We start from the raw sequence: 20,775 nt of genomic DNA, 5'->3' as shown, positions 1-20,775 counted from the left end.
TGTTTGGATGGTTGTTATACGTAGTTTCATAATGTATCATATTGTATTACCTTGCATCGTATTATATCGTATGTATTATATTGTATTATATTGTTTTGATGAATACGACGTTTGGATAGATTGTATGATTTCATGTCGTTACCTAATATCACACATCAACAATTTAAAGAATAAACTTACAGCATTATAAAGAAAAGTATACGAAGTATAGTTATTATTAAAAAAAGGTAGGGTAAAATTTAAAATAGGATTATTAAATAATAAGCAAAGTCATAATGAGGGGGAAAAAAAGGTAACGATGCGACCACATCAAATCGATCATTACATAAAATGAGACTTTTCTTCGTTATATTACGACAAATTTAACGGTACGATACAATAAAATCTAAGTAATAATCAGGTCAGACAACAATGCAATAGGTCCCACTCACTGCTTCCAACCCCGCAATGAAAAAATGAGAAAATGAAAAATATTGAACCGATTGAAATAACATGATTATCATATGAGGGAGAAAAAGTTGAAAACTATATTTTATATGTAAAGAGAAGCTTAGAATCAAAGTTAACTATCGAAACCATCAAAAAGGAACAAACAAAAACCTTAGAAACATTGAAAAGAGATTTATGATATAACACATGCTCGCTTTAAGCTAAGTAATTAAAGGGGACAGTATTCTGATGGATTGCCTGTTTTCATATACCACAGGCAACACTAAATATTCCCTCCTAAAACTTCCCTTTCTTAAATTCCTGTCTCATCACATAAAGGGAAGATGAAGCAAAGTATACCTATTAGTAGGGGATATAGAGATTTTGACATAGAAAATATTCAGTCATGTCTCTTCCTACTTGGTTGAATCTCAAGATTAAGTCCCCTCATTGTGGTTACAAGCCTACATCAAGGCTCATTCGGGCTTCTGTTCCATCAAAGTTGAATCTATCATATACACAGCCCTCTGAATGTCCAAACATTCCAGGTCCTCCAGCAGACCAGGTTTACATAACATTTTCCTTAAATATCCACACGTTTACAATATTTATCACGCACTCTGCCTTGTAATTTTGTGTAACAGCTCGCACACTGCTGACAGTTGAACTAGAAATGGGGTTCACTGTGAAGCTTGTGTTAGTCAAATGTCGCATTGAGATGGCAGGGGAAGTTAGGATCCATCAAGGGCAGGTTCATAATTCAACTGTCGAGGCATTTTGTAGTTGAAATCCAAGGGGACAAACCGTGAGTCCTCAAAAGTTGGGTCAGAGTGGACAATACTTTGGTAGTCGGGCTTAGATCATCATATTTTGTTACCATCTCTAGTGGTTCTTAAAAGAGTAAAATGTCAATGTGAAAGAATCTATAATGTAGATGTTCTTTCTTCTCCAATCAGTTTTTAAAAGATCTTTACTCTGCCTTGTTCTTCCACGTATTAGCGCACGGACCACTTGTGGTTGAACTCTAAAATGTTCATTGTGAAATTTGCATTAGGAAACTCCCACATCAGAATGGGAGGGGAATGTTAGGGGGCATAAATGGCAGGTTCAGAATTCAACTGTAGAGGAGCCTTTTGAGTTCAAAGCCATGGGAACAAAATCTTGAGGTCCCGAAAGTTGGGCGAGAGCGAACAATACCTTGATAGTTGGGCCTGAACTGATATATTTTGTTACTATTTTCTAGTGATTCTTTAAACAATAAAATTTCAATGTGGAAAGAATTTGTAATATAGATGGTCAATTTTCTTCCTCTCATATTTTTTAAAGATCTTTACTATGGTTGCCAGAATGTTGCAGCAATTGTGTTTGGAGATGGATCCAATTCAAAACTTTATCCATTGACAAAGAGAAGATCAGAAGCTGCACTTCCTATAGCAGGAAACTACAGACTCATTGATGCAGTAGTCAGCAACTGCATCAATAGTAATATAAAGAAGATTTATGCACTCACACAATTCAACTCTGCTTCTCTGAATTCCCACCTTTCAAGAGCTTATTCAAGTGCACGCATTGGGAGCGAAGCATTAGTTGATGTAATTGCAGCTTATCAGAGCCCTGAAGGCAAGGGATGGTTTCAGGTAAAAGAAAGAGAAAAGAAAAACAGTTTCGAACCTTTACTTTTGTGCATGTTTTCCAAATATTTATAAATGCTTGCTAAAACATTCCCCCTTGAGTATCTGCCAATACGAATAAGAGAAACTCTAGTATATCCATTTCTATCCCTTCAATGTGGGGAATTTTTCATTTTTGTCCTGTCGGCTGAATTTAATTACGGACGTTAGCCAAAATATACAAAATATATACACCGATTATGTATATAATATGTATATATATGCTTAACATACAAAACATATACATTTGCCAGCTACTACTTTTTAGGGCGGTCCAAGAAGGTAATTATCCCTTCAGTTTATTCTACAGATAAAGGAATGCATAGAGTTGAACCTAGTAAAATAAGTATTTGAAAGATTTCGTAGGTTCGTCTCTCCATTGGAACCATAGGACCCTTATGCTTCTTTGTGTTTTCTTCTATTCTCAGGGAACCGCTGATGCTATAAGAAGATGTTTGTGGGTACTAGAAGAGTATCCAATTGTTGATTTTCTGGTCCTTCCTGGTTACCATCTTTACAAAATGGATTTCCAGGAACTCCTAGAGGTCCATTGCAACAACAAAGCTGATATTACTGTTGCAGTGTTAAGCAAAACGAGGAACAACGATACAGAATTAGGTACTTTCCAACTAAATTCTGAAAATCAAGTCATTGCATTCAAAGACAATCCAGAGAAGAGAGTATGTCACTTTTTTCTTTCTCCTCTTACTTCCAATTTCTTCATTTGTTTTTCATATTGCTAGCACAGGAGTTCCTTTCCTTGAACAATATCAAAACATTATTTCAGGTACAAAATTCAGAGCAATCCATTGACATTTCTCATGATAAATTTGCCAGCATGGATATCTATGTTGTTAACAAAAATGTCATGATAAAGCTTCTGACGGAGTACCACCCCATGGCGAACGACTTCAGAAGAGAAGTTGTACCAGGTGCAATTTCCTTAGGAATGAATGTAAGAGTCGTGTATTTCCGCATCCGAGCAACTTCTTGCTCTAAGTTAGCCATTCTTTAAGATTTTTTTCAAAATTTTGAATTATAAAATATCTCCCTCCTGTTGCGTAAAGATATTCAACATTTTTCTCTTCACTCTTAATTGAGCCGTTCTTGGAACAAACAGGTATATGCACACAAATTCAGCGGCTACTGGGAAGACATGAGAAGTATTGAAGCTTACTACCAGGCAAATATGGAAAGCATAAAGAATACAAAGAAGGCATATAAGTTAGTATCATCAAAAAAAAAAACTATAGTGTCAAGAGTAAATGCACTGGATCCCTTAAATATCACCTAACTAAATTTTCCTTTTTAATAGCAGCTTGTATGACAAAGACTCTCCCCTATACACTTTGCCTCGGCACCTGCCTCCAACTCAGATAACTGATGCTGCTATAACAGACTCTGTGATCGGCGATGGATGCTTTCTCAATGTATAAAAGTGATCAATTGTCCTTGAAATTTAGATAAAGTTTATAATTTTTCTAAAGAATTTGGTCTCACAACATCTTTCTTTCATACTTCGTGTTTTCTAGAGATGCAAGATCAGAGGTACAGTGGTTGGCATGAGGACGAGAGTTGGAGATGGAGCGATAATTGAGGATTCAGTAATAATGGGATCTGATACTTACCAAGTAAGACACGTGAATACAGTCATTTGGCATTCAAGGTTGATCACATTGAGGAAATGGAGATTACAGTCATACCTCTATATAACAGTCATCCTCTATAACAACATTTCAGTACAACGGCCAAGTTTTCTTTGGAACCGATTTTTCATGTTATGTTATATTATATGTTCTCTATAACTTCATTTCACTATAGCATCCAAAAAATATCCAGAAAAACGACGCAGTTATAGAGAGGTTCGGCTGTATATAAATCCAGTTCATCTTCAAGTAAAAGTTCGGAGAGACTCCTCATATTTCTACATTTGATTCTTATCGATCATAATAAGGAGCATTAAGTTTCTAGGGGAAGGATATTTAACTTGGTGTAAATATGCAGAGTGGTCGCCTAGAGGAAGATATGCACATTCCTATTGGAATTGGAGAAGGCTCACAGATAAGGAAAGCAATAATTGATAAGAATGTGAGAATTGGTAAAAATGTTAAGGTACTTTGGAAAAATTCCTATCAAGCTCTAAAAGCATCTTAATTTCCTCTTTGAACATGTATAGATGCTAAGAATCAGACGTTCGAACACGCAAAAGTGTTTCTATTAAAAAATGTACAGCATATTGTACTTTGATATTGTTTATTTCATTTTCTTTATCAACCGCATTTCATTCTTTATTATCTCTCATGCAGATTTTGAACAAGGAAAATGTCCAGGAGTGCAATAATGAAGCAAATGGTTACATTATCACTGGAGGCATAGTCGTAATTCTGAAGGGTGCCTTAATTCCAGATGGAAGCATTCTTTGATTCATATTGGAGATGGATAAAAATCATCATTCTTTCAATGATTTGATAGGAATACATAGCTGCAGGGAATCAAATTGTACACTGAGATTTTTTTTTTCATCATATATTTTAATCACTTTGGTTGATACTTCAGATTTAGATCATACTCAATCATTCTGTGGTGACTTGTATTCATGTTAAGGGGAATAAAGTTTACAAAATCTCGAATCTTTTTAATTAAAAAACTGCCAGCCTTGTTCTTTCTGAAAAAGCACCACTAAAAGTTGCCTTCAGACTTTATGGAAGAAAGGCAAGACTAATGAACTTTTTTTTTGGGAAAAGAAAAGGAAGAAAAAACAAATTTGTTAAAAAAGATTCTGAAATAGCCCCTAATATCAGAAAGAATATACTTATAGGGTTCCAAAGGGAATAGGTGTATTGAGAAGATCAGTAAGATATATGAGAGAATTAGGAAAAAGAATTGGTTTGGAAAATGCTAAATTACTGCTGTTGCTTTTTATTATTTTTTCTTTCATCGATATAGATTTTCTGGTACACGGGTGAGCTAGTGAATAGCACAAAAATAAAAAAAGAGACGAGGAAAGACCCTTGATGAGATTGAACCCTGCATCGGGTGCAAGTGAAGTTAAGAACAATTAGTCTACAACTTCACTCTGAAGGTTCTGTTATGTGGATACCAAAATAAAAAGAATTAAATGAATGCAAGTCATTCTGGCCCATGTTTACTTTTCTTGGGGACAATGAGAAGAACTATTTTGCAGCAAGGGGGAAGACCACAAAACCAATGGCAGCAACATCAAATTGCTTATTTGCTGTAAAAATTAACTCAAAAGAGTAACTTTATCCTAATTGGACTTTGAGGTTTGTTACTTGATGTACTCCCAACTCTAAAGTACAATATTCTGAAAAAAGAGTAAAGGACATGTGCATGTTTATGTTTTCCCAGCAGGCTAAGATATCAAAAGTCTGAAATTCTCTATATGCATACGACCATAGAAAGTGTAGAACATGAAAAACTAAAACTACTCCTCTACTCTTATGTTGGATATCACATTCGATTTCATAACACTACCAACATTTGCTATCGGATATCGCATTTGAAGTTAAGACTACCAATCATCTACTAAGCCTAAACATTCTGCAGTCTAAATTCCAATGCCAGGTTATCCTCCCCCTAGACATGGTATATCATGCCAACTTCAATAAGACTAATCTGAGGAATGTTCAGCACCACAGAAGGACCCCTACAGTTCTTGCGCAGAAATGAATATCCAATATCAACAACAAACTTCTTTAAGAAAGAGGACGATCTCCTAGCTTTCACGTAGGAGTGCCCCATTATATATGCAACCCCTGCCTCCTTTGCTCGAATTAAATCTTGAAGCTCATCCTTAACAGCTGGATCCATGCCAGGGTTTTCTGGCAATTGAAACCTAACTCGCCGCCTCCTTATTTGTGGGTTCTCATCAGCGTAAGCAGATCTTAGACTCTGGAGGGTCAGAGACTTGCTGCTTTGCATGGAGTCCCTCATTCCAAAATCCTCTGAGACAATTAATGTTGAAGTCGACTGTATCGTTTTTTTGCTTATAACTGCCATCCTTCCATCAAGTGATGGAGTCTCGGAGCTTGACAACTGTGGTTCCACAGCTTCCATTTGGATAAACTCTGCTATACTTTGGATGAGAAGGTCCTCGAAATCCTCATCATCTCGCTGTATGTCCTTATAACCATACCTAACAATGCAACGATACATGCGATAGGGTCTTGGACAAATGCGACCAATGAGGAAGCGTTCCTCAGGTGAGACGTACGGGACTGGAACATATTTGACGCATAAAAACACCAGCACACTGTGAAATGCAGGGAGATTTGTGAGAAAGTGAGAGAAGATAGATGGGACCCCTGTTGCCAATTCTGAGTACACGAGGCCTATCCCTGGGACGCGCACAATACCAAGGCTGGGGCCCATGCCAAGGAGCCATTTTAACGGAACTTTGTTGTGCAGATCAAAATTGTACTTCTTGCGAGTTCCATAATGCCAGACAAACATGACAAATAGGAAGACAAAGGCGAGCACGAGGGAGACCCATCCTCCCTGTGGAATTTTAATGAACGCGGAAGACAGGTACACACCTTCAATGAACCAGAAGAACAGGAGAAAGCAAGTGGCAAGAAATATGTTTCTTTGCCAGACAAAGATCATGACCAGTGTGATGAGAAACGTCGTGATAAACATACCTGTCATGCAAGCTAGGCCTGAAAGAAAAAGAATTCATATGAGAAAACAACCAAGAACTATAAAAGGCTAAATTAAAATAAAGATTCAATTGTGGACATAAATAGTAAATTTCTTCGTAGTATCTGCAACAACATAAATTGTAAATCAGTGTCATGATAAAAGAAATTACTATGACCAGAAGGGAATACTTTCTGTACTGTTTTTGATAAAAGGTACTGTTTTTGAGAAAAGAAAGCAGATTCTTTTCTCCGGGTCATGCATTTAGAGATCCCTCCTTGTTCACCTTTTCTCGCTTTAGTTTATCATTCTATCTTTTCAGAAGAGACTCCTTTTTTTGCCCACATGGCTTATAAATCCCCATCACGAGGTTTGCAAAGAAGAGTACATTACTAGAGCTAAGCAGCACATTAGAAGATCACAATCATGTAAAGCAATCAGGTCCAGCGAAAAAATAGCAAACAGAATTAAAGATGGATTTTTCACCATGATTGAAATAGTTGGGGAGAAGAAATGATGGAGATTGTAAGCTACTATATATTGGAGTTAAATGTTTTTTTTAAACAACAAACAAAAAATTGTATAGTCATAGGGAGCATCAAAGATCTTCAACATACTGTTAGCTGTTAGTCTTACCATATGCATTTCCAATTAAAAGTGTGTCCTGGAACCCAACAGCCACCGAAAGGGTAAGAATCATAAGGATCCAATTTATTTCTGGTATATAGATTTGCCCTTTAACATGCTTTGAGGTGTGGACAATCTTGACTCGAGGGAAGCAACCTAGTGCATTCAATTGCTTGACTATGGAGAATGTAGCTGTGATGATGGACTGGCTGCCAACAATGCTTGCAAGTGTAGCAATGGCAAAAACAGGCCAATATACACTCTCTGCATGAAAGCAATGAGTAGTAGTTGGGAAATTGAATATAACTTCATCAACAATCTCGATAACAGTCTAATTCAAAAGTGAAATAAAGAACTAACCAGGTATTGAATTATAAAAGCTGTTTGGAATAGCATCAAGATTTTTGGACAGAAAAGCAGCCTGACCCATATACTGTACCACCAAGCAAGGGTATACAAGAAATGAAAAGGCAATCTGCATAGAAAAAAGACTTTCAGATTGACATGGTGCAAGTTATAGAAATCCAACTGATCAACTACTGCATTGAAAGATGACGCACAGAAGTGACCACTATAGGCAATATAATCTGTCCAGTCACAAGGATAATCAGCTTAAGGGGAGGACCCATTTCACAAAATATACCACTTTAGATGCTTTTTGGATATGTTACTTATATTGTTTCTTTCAAAATTATTTTGCAATCTTAGGCACAAAAGTTACTTCAAATGGTTTCAAATTATCTCCACTTAGTTGTCATCTGAAGTTCCTCTATGATTAAAACAAATTCATTATCTTAATCCTTGTAAACCTTGTTTGTTTGTTAAAAATAGATCTTTTACATTTTTGAACTGTTCCAGACTTAAATATTCACTATTAAAATGCAACCAGAAACCAATTCTTGCCTGTTGCTTCCAACCCAATTACTTTTGTCCTAGTGCTCAGGATTTGCCAGGAAAGACGTTTATGCTGGGTTAAATAAAGAAAGAGCACAACAGTTTCTTGAAGCTGCAAACAGGCTGACTTACCCTCATTGAGCAGGACGTGAAGTGACCAAGATCTGCAAACATAGCTTCAGTACCTGATGATGGCAAATGAATTAGAAAAAAAAGATACTAAACTCTAAAGGACATGCTATCAAAAGGACAACTGCTCTGAATTCAAAGACTACTTTTTTATCTTGGATAAAAGAGCTGATATCTTTGATGTACCTGCAACAGAGAGGAGGACACCTCCAAGAGAAATCCATCCATGTTTTCTTGTTTCCCCAAAGAACTTGATGATATAATAGGGAGAAAGAGCATACACAACCTTGGGATTCCAAAATATAATGTTGTAGAGCCCAATCCCAAAGATTGATATCAACCAAACGATTACTATTGGTGCAAACAAAAAGCCAACCCTATGGGTCCCAGCATGCTGTAGTGCAAACAGACCAACCAGTATCAGGCAAGAAAGCACCAGCACTTCACCTACGATGAAAAACAATTTATGATCAATGCCTTGGATGGAAGTCACATATGACTATGAGCAACTAAAAAGTGATAAAATATTTACCCAAAGAGGTAAATCTAAATAAATCTACCGTGAGATAGGTGTTCCGCAGCAGCCTTGATTCCTGTCATGGACGATATAACTGCCACAGTGAAATGATTCCTTGTTAATAAATATACTAAATTGACAAAATTAATGCAAGAGTTCTGATTGCATTTCTGCACTAACATAGGCTTAGCAAGGTAACAAATATGTCATGCTAAAATTTAATATGTCATCTATCATTCTCCAACCGAGAAAGGGACCAGTTTCATAAAACCAACTAATAGGTCTAAATTTATTTTTTCCTTTTTTTGGATAAACTGATAGCTTTTGAATTACAAATGTACACCAGCTGATGCATATAAGAAAGCAACTACTGTTAGAATTATCAACCTGACATTGCAGGCGTTAGAATACCATCACCAATGACCATGCAAGCCCCCAACAATACAATGACGAGTAAAATTGTACGCGACTTCTTGTGTTTCTCAAGAAATCTCTTTAACGCTGAACATGATGATGTGGACTGCCCAGCGAAGCCATATTTGTAAGCAGATAGCTCCTCATCAGCTGCTTGCTGGTTGGAAAGTAGACTAAATTTTGCATGTCTACAGAGTAGAGAGTAAAGAGCAAATGTTCCACCTGGTAAGATTCAAGTATAATCGATCAACACAATCAGGTTCCACAATTATTAATAGATTCAGAGCCTTCTTTTTAACATACCTTCACCATTATCATCAGCACTCAGGACAATAAATACATATTTGAGCAACGGAATAAGAGTTATTGTCCAGAAGATCAACGAAAATGCACCAAATATTGTTTCTGGAGTCTGATAATCCTGCAACTTCCCCACAAATATACTCCTATAGACATAAAGTGGTGAAGTGCTCAAATCTCCATACACCACCCCAAGACTCTGGTATGCCAATAGTAGATTTCTGGAAACATACACCAAAGGGAACTGCAAGACCAAATATAAGAGCCGAGCTGGTTTCATACATAATGAGTAGGTGGATAAATGCTCAAATAACACATGTTCCAGAAAATGAACTTGACAAATGAAAACTAGAAAAGAAGAGGATCAACTTTTCTGTTAACTGAAGAGTAACGTGTATTATCTGCTCCACAAATTTCAGGTTATGTGATTTCTGTTGGAACTGTTCAGTCACAATGTACACATAGCTTAAAGTCTTCTTTGTCTAAAATCTCCTTATTTGGATTATTTGGATGAATAAACGCTCTACGGATGGGAATCTTCTTGTTTTTGGCTGCTGTAATATCTGCATAACTTATGTGGGGTCTGTCTATTGCTTTACACAAGATAGACTGTGGAATGAGAATACTTGCAGTGAGTCCCAGAGAATTCTTATTCTCTTCATTTGTGCAAGGGAAGTGGAGTGAAGGGAATTCGCAACTAAGGTTATTTTTATTTCCCTCCTATGGAAAAGAAAAAATAAAATTAGTTTTGCTGCTACATTGCCACCTGACTGGTTATGGTACAATGCAAGCTTGCAGGAATTATTTGTTGACCTCCAATAGACAGTGTAATATTTTACTTGTATTGCACGCCCTATCAGAGCAAGTTAAGATGAAAGCAAAGCAAAACTAAAATAGAAATATTATCCACCTTTGAGGCCAACTTCCTTTTTTTCCTTTCTGATTGGGGTTGTTCAACTCGTTCCTCTTCTCCAACTGTAATGATCGATTCCTGGGCCCCACCTGCAGACGACGGAGGTGGTTGCTCCACATTATGTTGCATGCGCTCAATATCACCTTGATACATCTATTTACCTGTCGTTTGGTTCAAGTAATCCATGTAAGTTGAAGAGTAGAGCTATCAAAAATATAGAAAGAAAGAAGTTAAAGGGACAGGACAATGACCAAGGGACAGCACCTCCCCATCCCTCACAAGATACATCTCACGCCTATAAGTCGTTATAATTATCCAAGAAGACACTTTTATCAAATGTGGAAAATAAGCTCTCACGGATATAAGCAAAGAAACAACAGCATAAGGTAAGCACCAGGAGAATTATCTTATCTAATGATTTCTAAGCACTTCTAGTTCATAATTAATTTATTGAAAGAGCGGAATTGAAATGAAAGATTTAGATTCTTAGTGATCGCAAGCATCAAAAGTGTTATCTTGTAAAACCAGGATTGATTACTCAGATGGTCACTCAACAAATACTTGTTATCTCAGAAAGTCACGTTTCTTCTTGATTCCAATTTTGTATTCTGAGATAATAACTATTAGTTGCGTGGCCATTTGAGAAATCAACTCTGTAAAACCATTATATTGCCAGACTGGACACCAACAATCTCAGTTTGATGCAAAGCAATTAAAAGCCCAATCCCTCTTGAAGAGAAAAGCTTACATGATACACAAGAAACAGATAACCTAGAGTAATCAACTGAAACATAAATAAGTAAACTTCTCAGAATTGATGACAAGAGCCAAGAAAAAAGGTTGGAAGAAGATTATCATGCAAGGCATATAGCCAAAGAAGTGGTGGAACCTGTTCGTTTCATACACACACCAACTGGCAGCAAAGATAATGCTAGAAAAGGGAATACAAGTCACCTTCTTTGATCGATTAATACTCTATTTATCTCAAATTGCAGTTTCTTGCCATTCGAAAATAGACAAAACAGCATGGCCATTAAGTTCTTTGCAATTCACCAAAGCTCAATGAATCTTAAATGATGGTAACTAGCCAACTTCCTTTTTGCCAAGTCTTTTTCTTTTTAATCATCAGAGTATATTTTTTTTTTTTTGAAACTTCATCTTAAAAAAGTGTTTAAAACATCAGACTATCTTTCCTAAATCAATAGAACAACAAACAAACAACAATTGCGTCTCAGGGGTGGACCTAGTGCATTAGAACCCAGTAGCTTTGGCTCGAATCCTATATATATGTTAAATTATTCATAATTAGCACAAAAATAGATTACAAACAAATCAAATGAGACGTTGCTTGATAGAATCACGAACTCGAATGCATAAAGTTGAAATCCCAGATGCATCTCTTTACCAAATTACTTCATTATCCAATCCATTCTACTTGACCTTAACAATAGAATCTCAAACTAATCAAGAGGGATCAAAAAAGAGCAAAGCAAATGGTAAAAAGAAAGTCTAAAATAAAGCATCAAAGTCGTGGAACCAATGAAACCAACCAAGTCGTGAAACCAATGAAAAGTAGAGTGACAACACTTCCTCTTAGAAACAAGACTGTATTTTCCCGCAATGGCGCAATGAATGGCGGTGACATAAGCTGGGTTACGCGCGGTGGCTATATTTTTTTTGTGTCTCTGTGTGTGTAGGGAGGGAGGAAGGAAACACGTGATTGAGATAGTGATGAAGTTACTAAAACTGGGGTCAAGATTAACCTTTCTTCTTCTCCTTCATGTTCGCCCATGATTGGTGATCTTCTACTACACATGGCTCCTCCTACGTGGTCTACCATTCTCATGCAGTTGGTTGCTAAAATTCTATGGACATTATTTACTCTTCTGTTTTAAGAGTAATTGAGCACACCTGACTTGGTTTTCCATACATAAACTTTGTATTACTAAAAAATATACTGATAATTTGCATATGACTAATCCAACATATGGTATTAAACTTGAGATAACGGTCAAGAAACACACTTGATTTTTTTTTTTTTGGAAGTTTCATACCCCAACATCAGTTGTTCCCTTGTCCTACACTTAGTTGAGTAGATAGTGATAATTCAGGTAGAAAATAGAAACAACTTATAGTTGGCCTAAGTGTGTTTTAATACATAGATAGATAGTGATAGTTTAGTAGGAAAAGAGAACAACTAATAGTTGAAGTGTCAAACTCGCGAAAATGTAATAGTTCAGGTGTGTTTTTTTACTTAAACTTACATAAGTTAATGCGGAATTTGCAGTATTACTTTAGTAACATACCTCTATTTATTAATGACATAATACAATACAACCCCTTAAACTTGTCAATAAATTTCACTTAGACATTCAAACAATGACTTATTTCAATTGAACGCCCGAACATATGATAAATTAAGGATTCCAACTCAAAAATTTGAAAAATAAAAGTTTGCGCTTGTTCTCCAACATCCATTACGTAAACAAGTTAACCACTTAAAATATATAAACCCCTTTAATTATACACATTAGCTTCAATAAGCCATAAAATCATATGCGTGTTCCATTTGATGTTGATGTATATGATTAAAGAATGATGCATATTTATGTGATTAAATTATTTACGTAATAGGTGTTGTAAGCACGCAGAAAATTTTCTAAAATATGAGTCGAAAGTGTCTAATATAAATACTTTATTATGAATTCAGGTGCTCAATTAGAACGCGTTATAGTTCGATTATCAAAATAAAATTTATTCACAAGTTTAAGGAGTTGTCATTGTATTTGGCCTATATTATTTTATACAGAACCAAATAGAGATTACGAGTATATGCACTAGCAATACTTGAATACGGGTATGTCTAGACAAAAATTATTTACTCCAACATTATTATTCCTAAAAGACCAAGCATTATTGTTCGCAAAATGAGGAAAGAAAAATAGATCAATACATGCATCAAACCATGTTAATTTATCATATTTAAATGATAAATTCAGGTAGAAATACAAATAATAAGTAAATAAGATGAGTAATATGTAAAGACACATGTTATGCATTTTTTGATTTAGAATGACAAATATTTTCGTACTACATCCGAGGGTCTTTCGGAAACAGCCGTCCTACCTTGGTAGGAGTCAGGTCTGCGTACACTCTACCCTCCCCAGACCTCACGTTGTGGGATTTCACTGGGTTGTTGTTGTTGTTGTACATCCGCTCTCACCTAAATTCAAAAAGGAAAAAAAATCAGGTTCATCCTTAATTTGGTAATAGTAACACGTGTTATATTGTACTTCCCCCGTCTCAAATTATTTGTTGTTGTTACTAAAGATAGTTCTCTCATATTATTGCCGTTTTAGAAGTTCAAAGCAAAATTAATTATTTTTTATCAATTTTACCCTTAATAGGATTTTGTCATTAATGGAGTATATGATAATAAATAGAGTAAACATTTAATAGAGAGAGATTATAAATTAGACATAAATAAGTGTAAAGCTAGTAGAATATCTTCTTAATTAATAATTCTTAAGGGGGGTGAAATAAAAAAATGACAAATAATTTGAGGCGGAGTAGTTTGTGACGAATTGTGTATTCAACAAATATACGAGCAAGAATTTAAATTCAACGTTGCGACTTGTGACCAATGATTTGAGCTTGAAGGCCTGAATGACTCTTGACTTACTTCTTTATTCAAAATTTAAATGTGAAGGAAGACTTTGAATACTTTGTTAATCAGAATCTCTATCGTAATTTTTGATAGAATTTAAGTTTTATGTAATGATAATGTGAAAAATATTAATCATCATTTAAAACGTAATTTTATATAATTTTATTTAATATTAATAATTAATAACTTAGAATAGATATATGATAAGTAACCTATAATAATAATAATAGGTTTAATTAAATTAATGAAAGAAAATTTTCATTACACTGTAATATATAAGACTTGAATCATTTTTTAAATATTATTTGTATTGTGGAGGATCCTATTTATAGTAAGCGGAAGAGAGATATATAAGGGGAAATTTCAAAATGTACACTTGGCTGACTTACATTGCAAAAATATAGCTCAAAACTTACATTACAAAAATATAGCCCAAAAAACACTTTTATACAATGTTATACACTTATATATAAAAGCTAGGTACATTATGTATATAGATGAATGAAAGCGTATAATTTGTAGGTATATACTCTAAAAAATATAATTAGACACGAAAATACGCACTTATACACAATTATACAATATTGTATAAGTAAGTATAAAATATAGATCTGGACTGATTACATTATGTATATGGGTGTATAAACATGTATAATAGTGTATAAGAGGTGTGTATACACCCTTATGCACCCACTACCCCTCCACCTACTTGTTTCTCCACCTCCGGTGACTTCCCCACCGTCGGCGCGACCCGAGATTTCTGGCCAGAAGTCATCATCGGAGCTCCATCGTGCAACAATCACAACGCCACTGCCGCTGCTCTATCTCCCGCCAAACAACCTAGACCAAACCCAATGCCACCAGTGGTTCTCGTTCGCCGTTAATGCCTGTTTGCCAGTGACGTAGTGGTGGTCGGAGGTTGCTCCTACTTGTCGGAGTAGCGCAGAAGACAAATAGAGGCTGCTAACAGTGTCTAACTACCTCCGATGGAATAGATCTAGGGTTTCGGTAGCAGTAGGAGGCAGAAGAGAGAGAAGAGGCAACTCTAAGGTTTGTGGGGGAGAGAGAGCGAGAGAGAGGAGTAGGATTTCTTCGGCTGTGGAGGATGTGCAATGGTGGGGGCGGCACGAGTGAGAGAGAGAGAGAGAGAGAGAGGAGGCTGGGTAATTTTTTATAAGATTTAAAAAGGTGGATCAATTTTGGTAGCATTGTTACCCTAATTAACATACAGCGTAATTAAGTCTATATACTTCTATTGAAAAAGAATTACTTCATTTTTGTAAAAGAGAACTAAAAAGATAAAAAATAATTAGTTCAAAACTAAGCGAGGGACTGAGATTCTAACAACATCTCCTGCAGCACACGTATAAATGCTAAAAGCACATGTAATCAAAACGAGATTCTTGACTAAAGGCTAAATTGGCTAAACCATTAGCTACCAAATTAGTCTTCCAGCTCCCGAATTAGCCTTCCAGTAAATATGAAAATCCTATCACAAAATCCACGATCCTTTCCCATTTCCGCTCAGGTATAGGCATCTCCTAATTCACAACACCTGGTCTTTGTGGCTCATATTTCACTTGTTGGCAATTAAAATACCGAGACACATACTCAACTATGTCCCTCTTCATCCGACACCACCAATAATGATGTTTCAGGTCACGCTTAGTAGCTCTTGGATGAATAGAACACCTTGAACTGCGAGCCTCCAAAATCAATTGTGTCAAACCACCAGCCCTAGGAGCACAAATGCGGCCCTTAATCCACAGAATACCCTCATTATATATCAAGAACTGCTTTCTTAGCCCTTTCCCTGCAACACTTGTCCCTAATGATACATACATTTTCATTCTCAGACTGTTGAGCCTTGATTTGTTCCATCAAAAATGACTGTCTCTGCACATGCCAGAACCTAGCCAGGTTGAGAAATTTCAAGTTTTCCATTTCCAAGGGACGTTCCTCCACTTGCATCACTTCTTGACTGCTCATTCTCACTGCCTTTCTGCTCATGGAATCAGCCATTACATTTTCCTTGCTCAAATGATACAAAATATCCCCCTCGGGACTACCAGTAGCTTCGGTTGTTGAATTTCGTGCAAGTTAGGTTATGGTTGTATGGCTGCAAGCGTAACGTAGGCGCTTTAGGTATGTGTTGACCATGCACTCTCGCTTTGTGTAATGTCGTATATATAATTGGGGTAGTGTGGTGATTGACCTCAATGCTAATGGTGATCCCCAAGTTCAACGAATGAATGAAGCTATATGATCGTACCCGGATAGAGACAATGGTCTTCCTCTGATCATCGGTTCGATTCCGATAGCCGGCTTTTCCCTATTATTTTTTTTACTCTATTTTTTAGATGATTGATAATGTTCCTTTGGAATTAAAGAATATTAAAATAGCGCCTTCCTCCTTATACATAGGTGTAGTTGAGATATTTTCAACTTTGTGAGAAGGGTGTTCTCTACGTGAAATCATATATTCTTACTATTTCTATTCATTCTTTTCAGGTATAACCGAATCCACCCCCTGTTGTGTTATATTGGTGCCAATATCATATAGTAAAAAAGTCTTCTCAGCAAAAAGGTTTCAACTGCTGCATGACAAGTTCATTGTTCCCAGCTTCGCGTGCAGGGCGCGTTAAGGAATTTTTAATTAATCGTGTATTATATTTCTATTATCATTAAAATAATTATGAATGGATTCTTAATCTTATCCTGATATAGCTAGGTTTAGCCCTCAGCTTGTTGAGTCTCTATCTCTATTTGATCTTCATCTCTTATAGTTGTGTAAGACCACTTCTCGAACATCCTCTTTCCCTTATATAAACACAGGTATACTCCAATACAACATTTCCTTACAAATTAAACATGTTTACATTGGTTTGTCTCCTTTTTAAAGTTTTAGCTTGGCGCACAATAAAAATTAAAGCTCAAAATTGGAAATGAAAACATACGTGGCTCAAGTCAGATATCTAAATAAAAAGAACATAACAACTTGTTCAAAGATTCAGATGGTGCAACCATACAAAGTTCATAAAACAGAAAAATAAATTATTAGAGGGTCATAACATTTTGGCTTAAAGCAAATCACCAGTATAAGGGACTTTTGTGTCAGGCAGCCAAAAATCCCCTACTATAAAATTAGAAACCGTAAAGATGCTAGCATTTGTGCTATCAATCACATGATAACCAGGCCAAGTTACCCTATTGCTCGTGTTAGATCCAGGGCCTGTGTTGTTATATTCAGCATAATATAACGTACTTAGTGCGAAATCGCCGGACCAAGCCGCCCAACCAGCAGGATTTATCAAGCTATCCATGAAGGATTGCATATAAACTGTTCTAGAATACTCCTTCCATGGCCTACCTGTTAAAGAAAAAAATTAACTAACTAAGTTTTCTCTCTCTTATAATTTACTAATTTTATAAGTATGATCTAATAACACACATTAACATAGTAACAGAGAGTGTGAAGGTTGTGTGTCTCAATGGACACACTATTATAAAGAATTTCAATTTGTTTGGCCCGTAAAAAAATCAGGTTAGAACTTGGGTAAAGACATTATTAAGTAAATAAATATTTTCTGTTTAATAGTTTAAGCTTTTAGACGATATAGTAACCCATTTTAACATTACCTAAATATGTCTTTGTAGTGCCGTTGCTTGAGGCTAGATCATCCGCAGCTTTTATGGTGCAATTATGAATGGATGTGCCAGTATTCTGGTTTACATCAGTCCTTCCCTGTGCAGTTATTGCATTAAACTGGCCTTGCATTGGAAGTCGAGGATATATGTTACAGTTTTGGAAAACTACTGCAGCATTTCCAAATATGAAATCGACAGTTCCATATATGTCACATTCCCTGTAGAATTGTCTCAGTGAATGTGTGTATAAAGTGTCTTGATACCCTTCAAAACTACAATTGTAAAATGTTGATAGATCAGCACCATTACGAACCGCCACTGCTTGGTGTTTTATTGCTCCAGCTGTGTTCTGAACGGTAATATTCACTCCCAGAAATCCTTGCGCAACCACAGCTGCATCATTTATTTTAAATTAGTTTAAGTTCTATGCATTGACGGTGTAAAAGTATTTACAAAAATTATCTGATTTTTTAGCTTTTTGCACACCTGTTTAAAAAGCTATTTTGGAACATTAACTATGAACGTTATTAATTGTATTAACCTTTATCTCTTCTCAAATTTACTCATAGGAAATTATATAGAGTTTTGAGAAGTTTGTGTAGATAACTTATTAGCAAGGGTAACTTTGAAAAAAGAATTAGTGCCTTAGCTTATTAATTTTTGAAAGGAAAAAATCATTTATTTTGAACCAATAATTTCGCGGGGGTCTTTAAAATCGTAGAGACGAATACATGAGTAGGGGTCGAACCCCCGTCATAAAATAAAAAAATAATTTCGCAAGGAAAAGGTGATGGGCATACAATCTTTAAGAAAGTTAAAGTTATGCCGTGATCCTAAGAGATAACTAAATGGTTCGCTTCTTCAATTCTTTTAGTTAAAAAATTTTCACGAGGGGGCATACAAATTTAAACTTTGCCTTATAAGGCAAATATTTTCATAGTTCGTAGTTTTAGCTTTAAGGATTAATTCCAACTATAAGTGATCCGTTTGTTTGGGATTCCATTTTAAACTAATCTCCAACTTAGACATCACCGATTCAATATTTACATACTTTTAAGATTTACTTTTTACAAAAAACATATATTGGGTTTATTGCCCGAGATAAGTTTTTAATTTTTTTGTATACACTTTTCTTGTATCATGTATCTTATAAGTTTGTGGTATGTTTCACAATATGAAGGGAAATATTTTTTTTTGAAAAATATGCGGGGGTTTAATATGAAGGGAAACATTTTTTAAAAGTTTTTCTATTTACCACGAAAAATGTCAAATTTGGCCTGGGGTTGATCGTCAAAAATATTTGCGCAAAAAATTCATAAAAATGTTTTTCTAGAAAATAAGATTTACCCTTCAGATTTTTTTATTTTTTTTATTGTCAATTTTTTATGTGGCGGTATCTTATAAGCGACGGTATGTTTAATATTAAGGCCATTTTCAATTTAAGTTTTTCTATTTACCATTAAAAATGTTTTCCTCAAAAATATTTTTTGAAATTTTGCCATCGTTTTTTCTAGAAAATAGACCCTTCAAAAAATCGGTCATACTACATCTACCAATTAATTTCGACAGACTTTTAATGTAATTAATTCCTTAAATTTCAACCCCGCCCATTTGACACCCCTACTAGAGAGTATGAATTCATGACTTGAAGATGAAATAAGCAATTCAATAATTACCGAACGTGGCAGAATTAAAGGTTGTCCATCCATCAACTACGCTGCGATTACCAGTAATAATGGTCTTATTAATGCCATCACCAACAATCATCAAATACTTCTTGTTGCTAGCAATGGAAACATACTCTTGGTAAACACCTTCAACCACATATATCATGTAATAACCGTTGCCTGCTTTCGTGTTATTTGGTGCATCTGCAATGGCATCATTTATAGTTGTGTAATTCCCAGATCCATCTTGATTTACCACTACTATTCGTGTCACATTGACCGCGGTAGTTTCACTAATTTGCAAGAGTTTTCGTCCCTCGAAAATCATTTTCTCCTTCCAACTTTGCTCCTTCCAACCGTTTTTAAATAGAGCGAGTGACACACTATACATCATGCTACCGTTAGTTAGTGTAGGGAAAATGTCATTTTTTATGTTTGAAGCTGAAGGAGTGATTTGAAGACTGTCCATACAAGTTTGTTGATTGGTTAAGGATGCACTAAGCAAAGTTGTTACATCATCAAACTGTGAACCTCCAAGGGTATTTCCGGTTTGACTAGTAGTACCTTTGACATTGGATAAGAAATCCTTATTTAGGCCAAGGAGTAATTGACAATCTTGGAGGACAAAGATGGTACTTTGATCATAATAAGATGCATTTTTGGAGTTTAAGTAACTATTGATTGAATTGAGAAAATGTGTACTTGCTAAAAAGGATTGGTGGATGGACAACTTTCCTGAGTCATATGTGTTTGTGGACTTATTTTGAGGAAGAAAATATTTGCAAAAGCTAGGGAAAGGAGTTATGTCACAAATTTCATTTGTGGAGGTGGCATCCACAAATGAGTGAAGTGTGAGAATCAGAAAGAGAGGGAGCCTTCTAGGCGATAAGTTTTTTATTCCCATAGTGGTAACTATGTGTATGTACTCTACATATCTAATATGTGTTTATATAGGCATTGTTACATGCATTGAGCTAATATTGAAGACTTGAACGTATACGCTAACATGGAAACGAGATGATGAAGACTTAATTGCAATAATGCTAGTTGTAAATATTTTATACCATTATTCTTGGGTAGAAATACCGTTTCTCTTATTAAGACACGGAAACTTGAAATATGATTAGCAAGCTAACAAAGTTATACCAGGCAATATATTAAAGTCTAAAACACGCCGTCATAAGTTTATACACCCTCACTTCCAATTTACGTAGCACCCTTTTCTTTTTAGTTAGTTCAAA

General features: G+C 35.6%; 3 protein-coding genes across 3 annotated transcripts; 1 reads left to right on the top strand and 2 right to left on the bottom strand.

Moving 5' to 3' along the window:
• The first annotated feature begins 621 nt into the window (after positions 1-621).
• LOC132030283 (inactive glucose-1-phosphate adenylyltransferase small subunit 2, chloroplastic-like) lies at positions 622-4,742 on the top strand. Its single transcript, XM_059419853.1, has 9 exons — positions 622-994; positions 1,776-2,066; positions 2,528-2,779; positions 2,887-3,054; positions 3,220-3,323; positions 3,418-3,529; positions 3,632-3,730; positions 4,104-4,211; positions 4,406-4,742. Exons 1-9 carry the CDS (start codon positions 836-838, stop codon positions 4,520-4,522), a joined length of 1,410 nt encoding a protein of 469 aa, XP_059275836.1. The 5' UTR covers positions 622-835; the 3' UTR covers positions 4,523-4,742.
• A 615-nt stretch (positions 4,743-5,357) lies between these two features.
• LOC132030275 (potassium transporter 4-like) lies at positions 5,358-12,240 on the bottom strand. The gene is made up of 10 exons (XM_059419842.1): positions 12,103-12,240; positions 10,550-10,713; positions 9,643-9,883; positions 9,313-9,561; positions 8,969-9,019; positions 8,595-8,855; positions 8,412-8,464; positions 7,746-7,860; positions 7,395-7,649; positions 5,358-6,778 (listed from the first exon to the last, which is right to left on the bottom strand). The coding sequence occupies exons 2-10, from the start codon at positions 10,703-10,705 to the stop codon at positions 5,697-5,699; spliced, it is 2,463 nt and encodes an 820-aa protein (XP_059275825.1). The 5' UTR covers positions 10,706-10,713; positions 12,103-12,240; the 3' UTR covers positions 5,358-5,696.
• Positions 12,241-17,173: 4,933 nt separating this feature from the next.
• Positions 17,174-20,438, bottom strand: LOC132065745 (pectinesterase-like). Its single transcript, XM_059459272.1, has 3 exons — positions 19,544-20,438; positions 17,859-18,260; positions 17,174-17,589 (listed from the first exon to the last, which is right to left on the bottom strand). Exons 1-3 carry the CDS (start codon positions 20,436-20,438, stop codon positions 17,300-17,302), a joined length of 1,587 nt encoding a protein of 528 aa, XP_059315255.1. The 3' UTR covers positions 17,174-17,299.
• Positions 20,439-20,775: the final 337 nt, after the last annotated feature.

The sequence above is a fragment of the Lycium ferocissimum genome, chromosome 1 (assembly GCF_029784015.1).
Source record: "Lycium ferocissimum isolate CSIRO_LF1 chromosome 1, AGI_CSIRO_Lferr_CH_V1, whole genome shotgun sequence".
In the NCBI taxonomy this organism is placed as follows: domain Eukaryota; kingdom Viridiplantae; phylum Streptophyta; class Magnoliopsida; order Solanales; family Solanaceae; genus Lycium; species Lycium ferocissimum.
This window is presented reverse-complemented; position numbering and strand designations above follow the sequence as displayed.

What these genes read in the sequence shown, in the direction of transcription:
- LOC132030283 (XM_059419853.1), top strand. Translation starts at nt 836, where the DNA reads ATGTCTCTTCCTACTTGGTTGAATCTCAAGATTAAGTCCCCTCATTGT. An exon ending in CAGGTCCTCCAGCAGACCAG is followed by an intron (nt 995 to 1,775) that starts GTTTACATAACA and finishes TATGGTTGCCAG; the next exon opens with AATGTTGCAGCAATTGTGTT. An exon ending in GCGATGGATGCTTTCTCAAT is followed by an intron (nt 3,530 to 3,631) that starts GTATAAAAGTGA and finishes CGTGTTTTCTAG; the next exon opens with AGATGCAAGATCAGAGGTAC.
- LOC132065745 (XM_059459272.1), bottom strand. Translation starts at nt 20,438, where the DNA reads ATGGGAATAAAAAACTTATCGCCTAGAAGGCTCCCTCTCTTTCTGATT. An exon ending in CTTTAATTCTGCCACGTTCG is followed by an intron (nt 18,261 to 19,543) that starts GTAATTATTGAA and finishes TAAATGATGCAG; the next exon opens with CTGTGGTTGCGCAAGGATTT. An exon ending in CACTACAAAGACATATTTAG is followed by an intron (nt 17,590 to 17,858) that starts GTAATGTTAAAA and finishes TTTCTTTAACAG; the next exon opens with GTAGGCCATGGAAGGAGTAT.
- LOC132030275 (XM_059419842.1), bottom strand. Translation starts at nt 10,705, where the DNA reads ATGTATCAAGGTGATATTGAGCGCATGCAACATAATGTGGAGCAACCA. An exon ending in TGTCCTCCTCTCTGTTGCAG is followed by an intron (nt 8,465 to 8,594) that starts GTACATCAAAGA and finishes TGCCATCATCAG; the next exon opens with GTACTGAAGCTATGTTTGCA. An exon ending in CTTTTATAATTCAATACCTG is followed by an intron (nt 7,650 to 7,745) that starts GTTAGTTCTTTA and finishes GCTTTCATGCAG; the next exon opens with AGAGTGTATATTGGCCTGTT.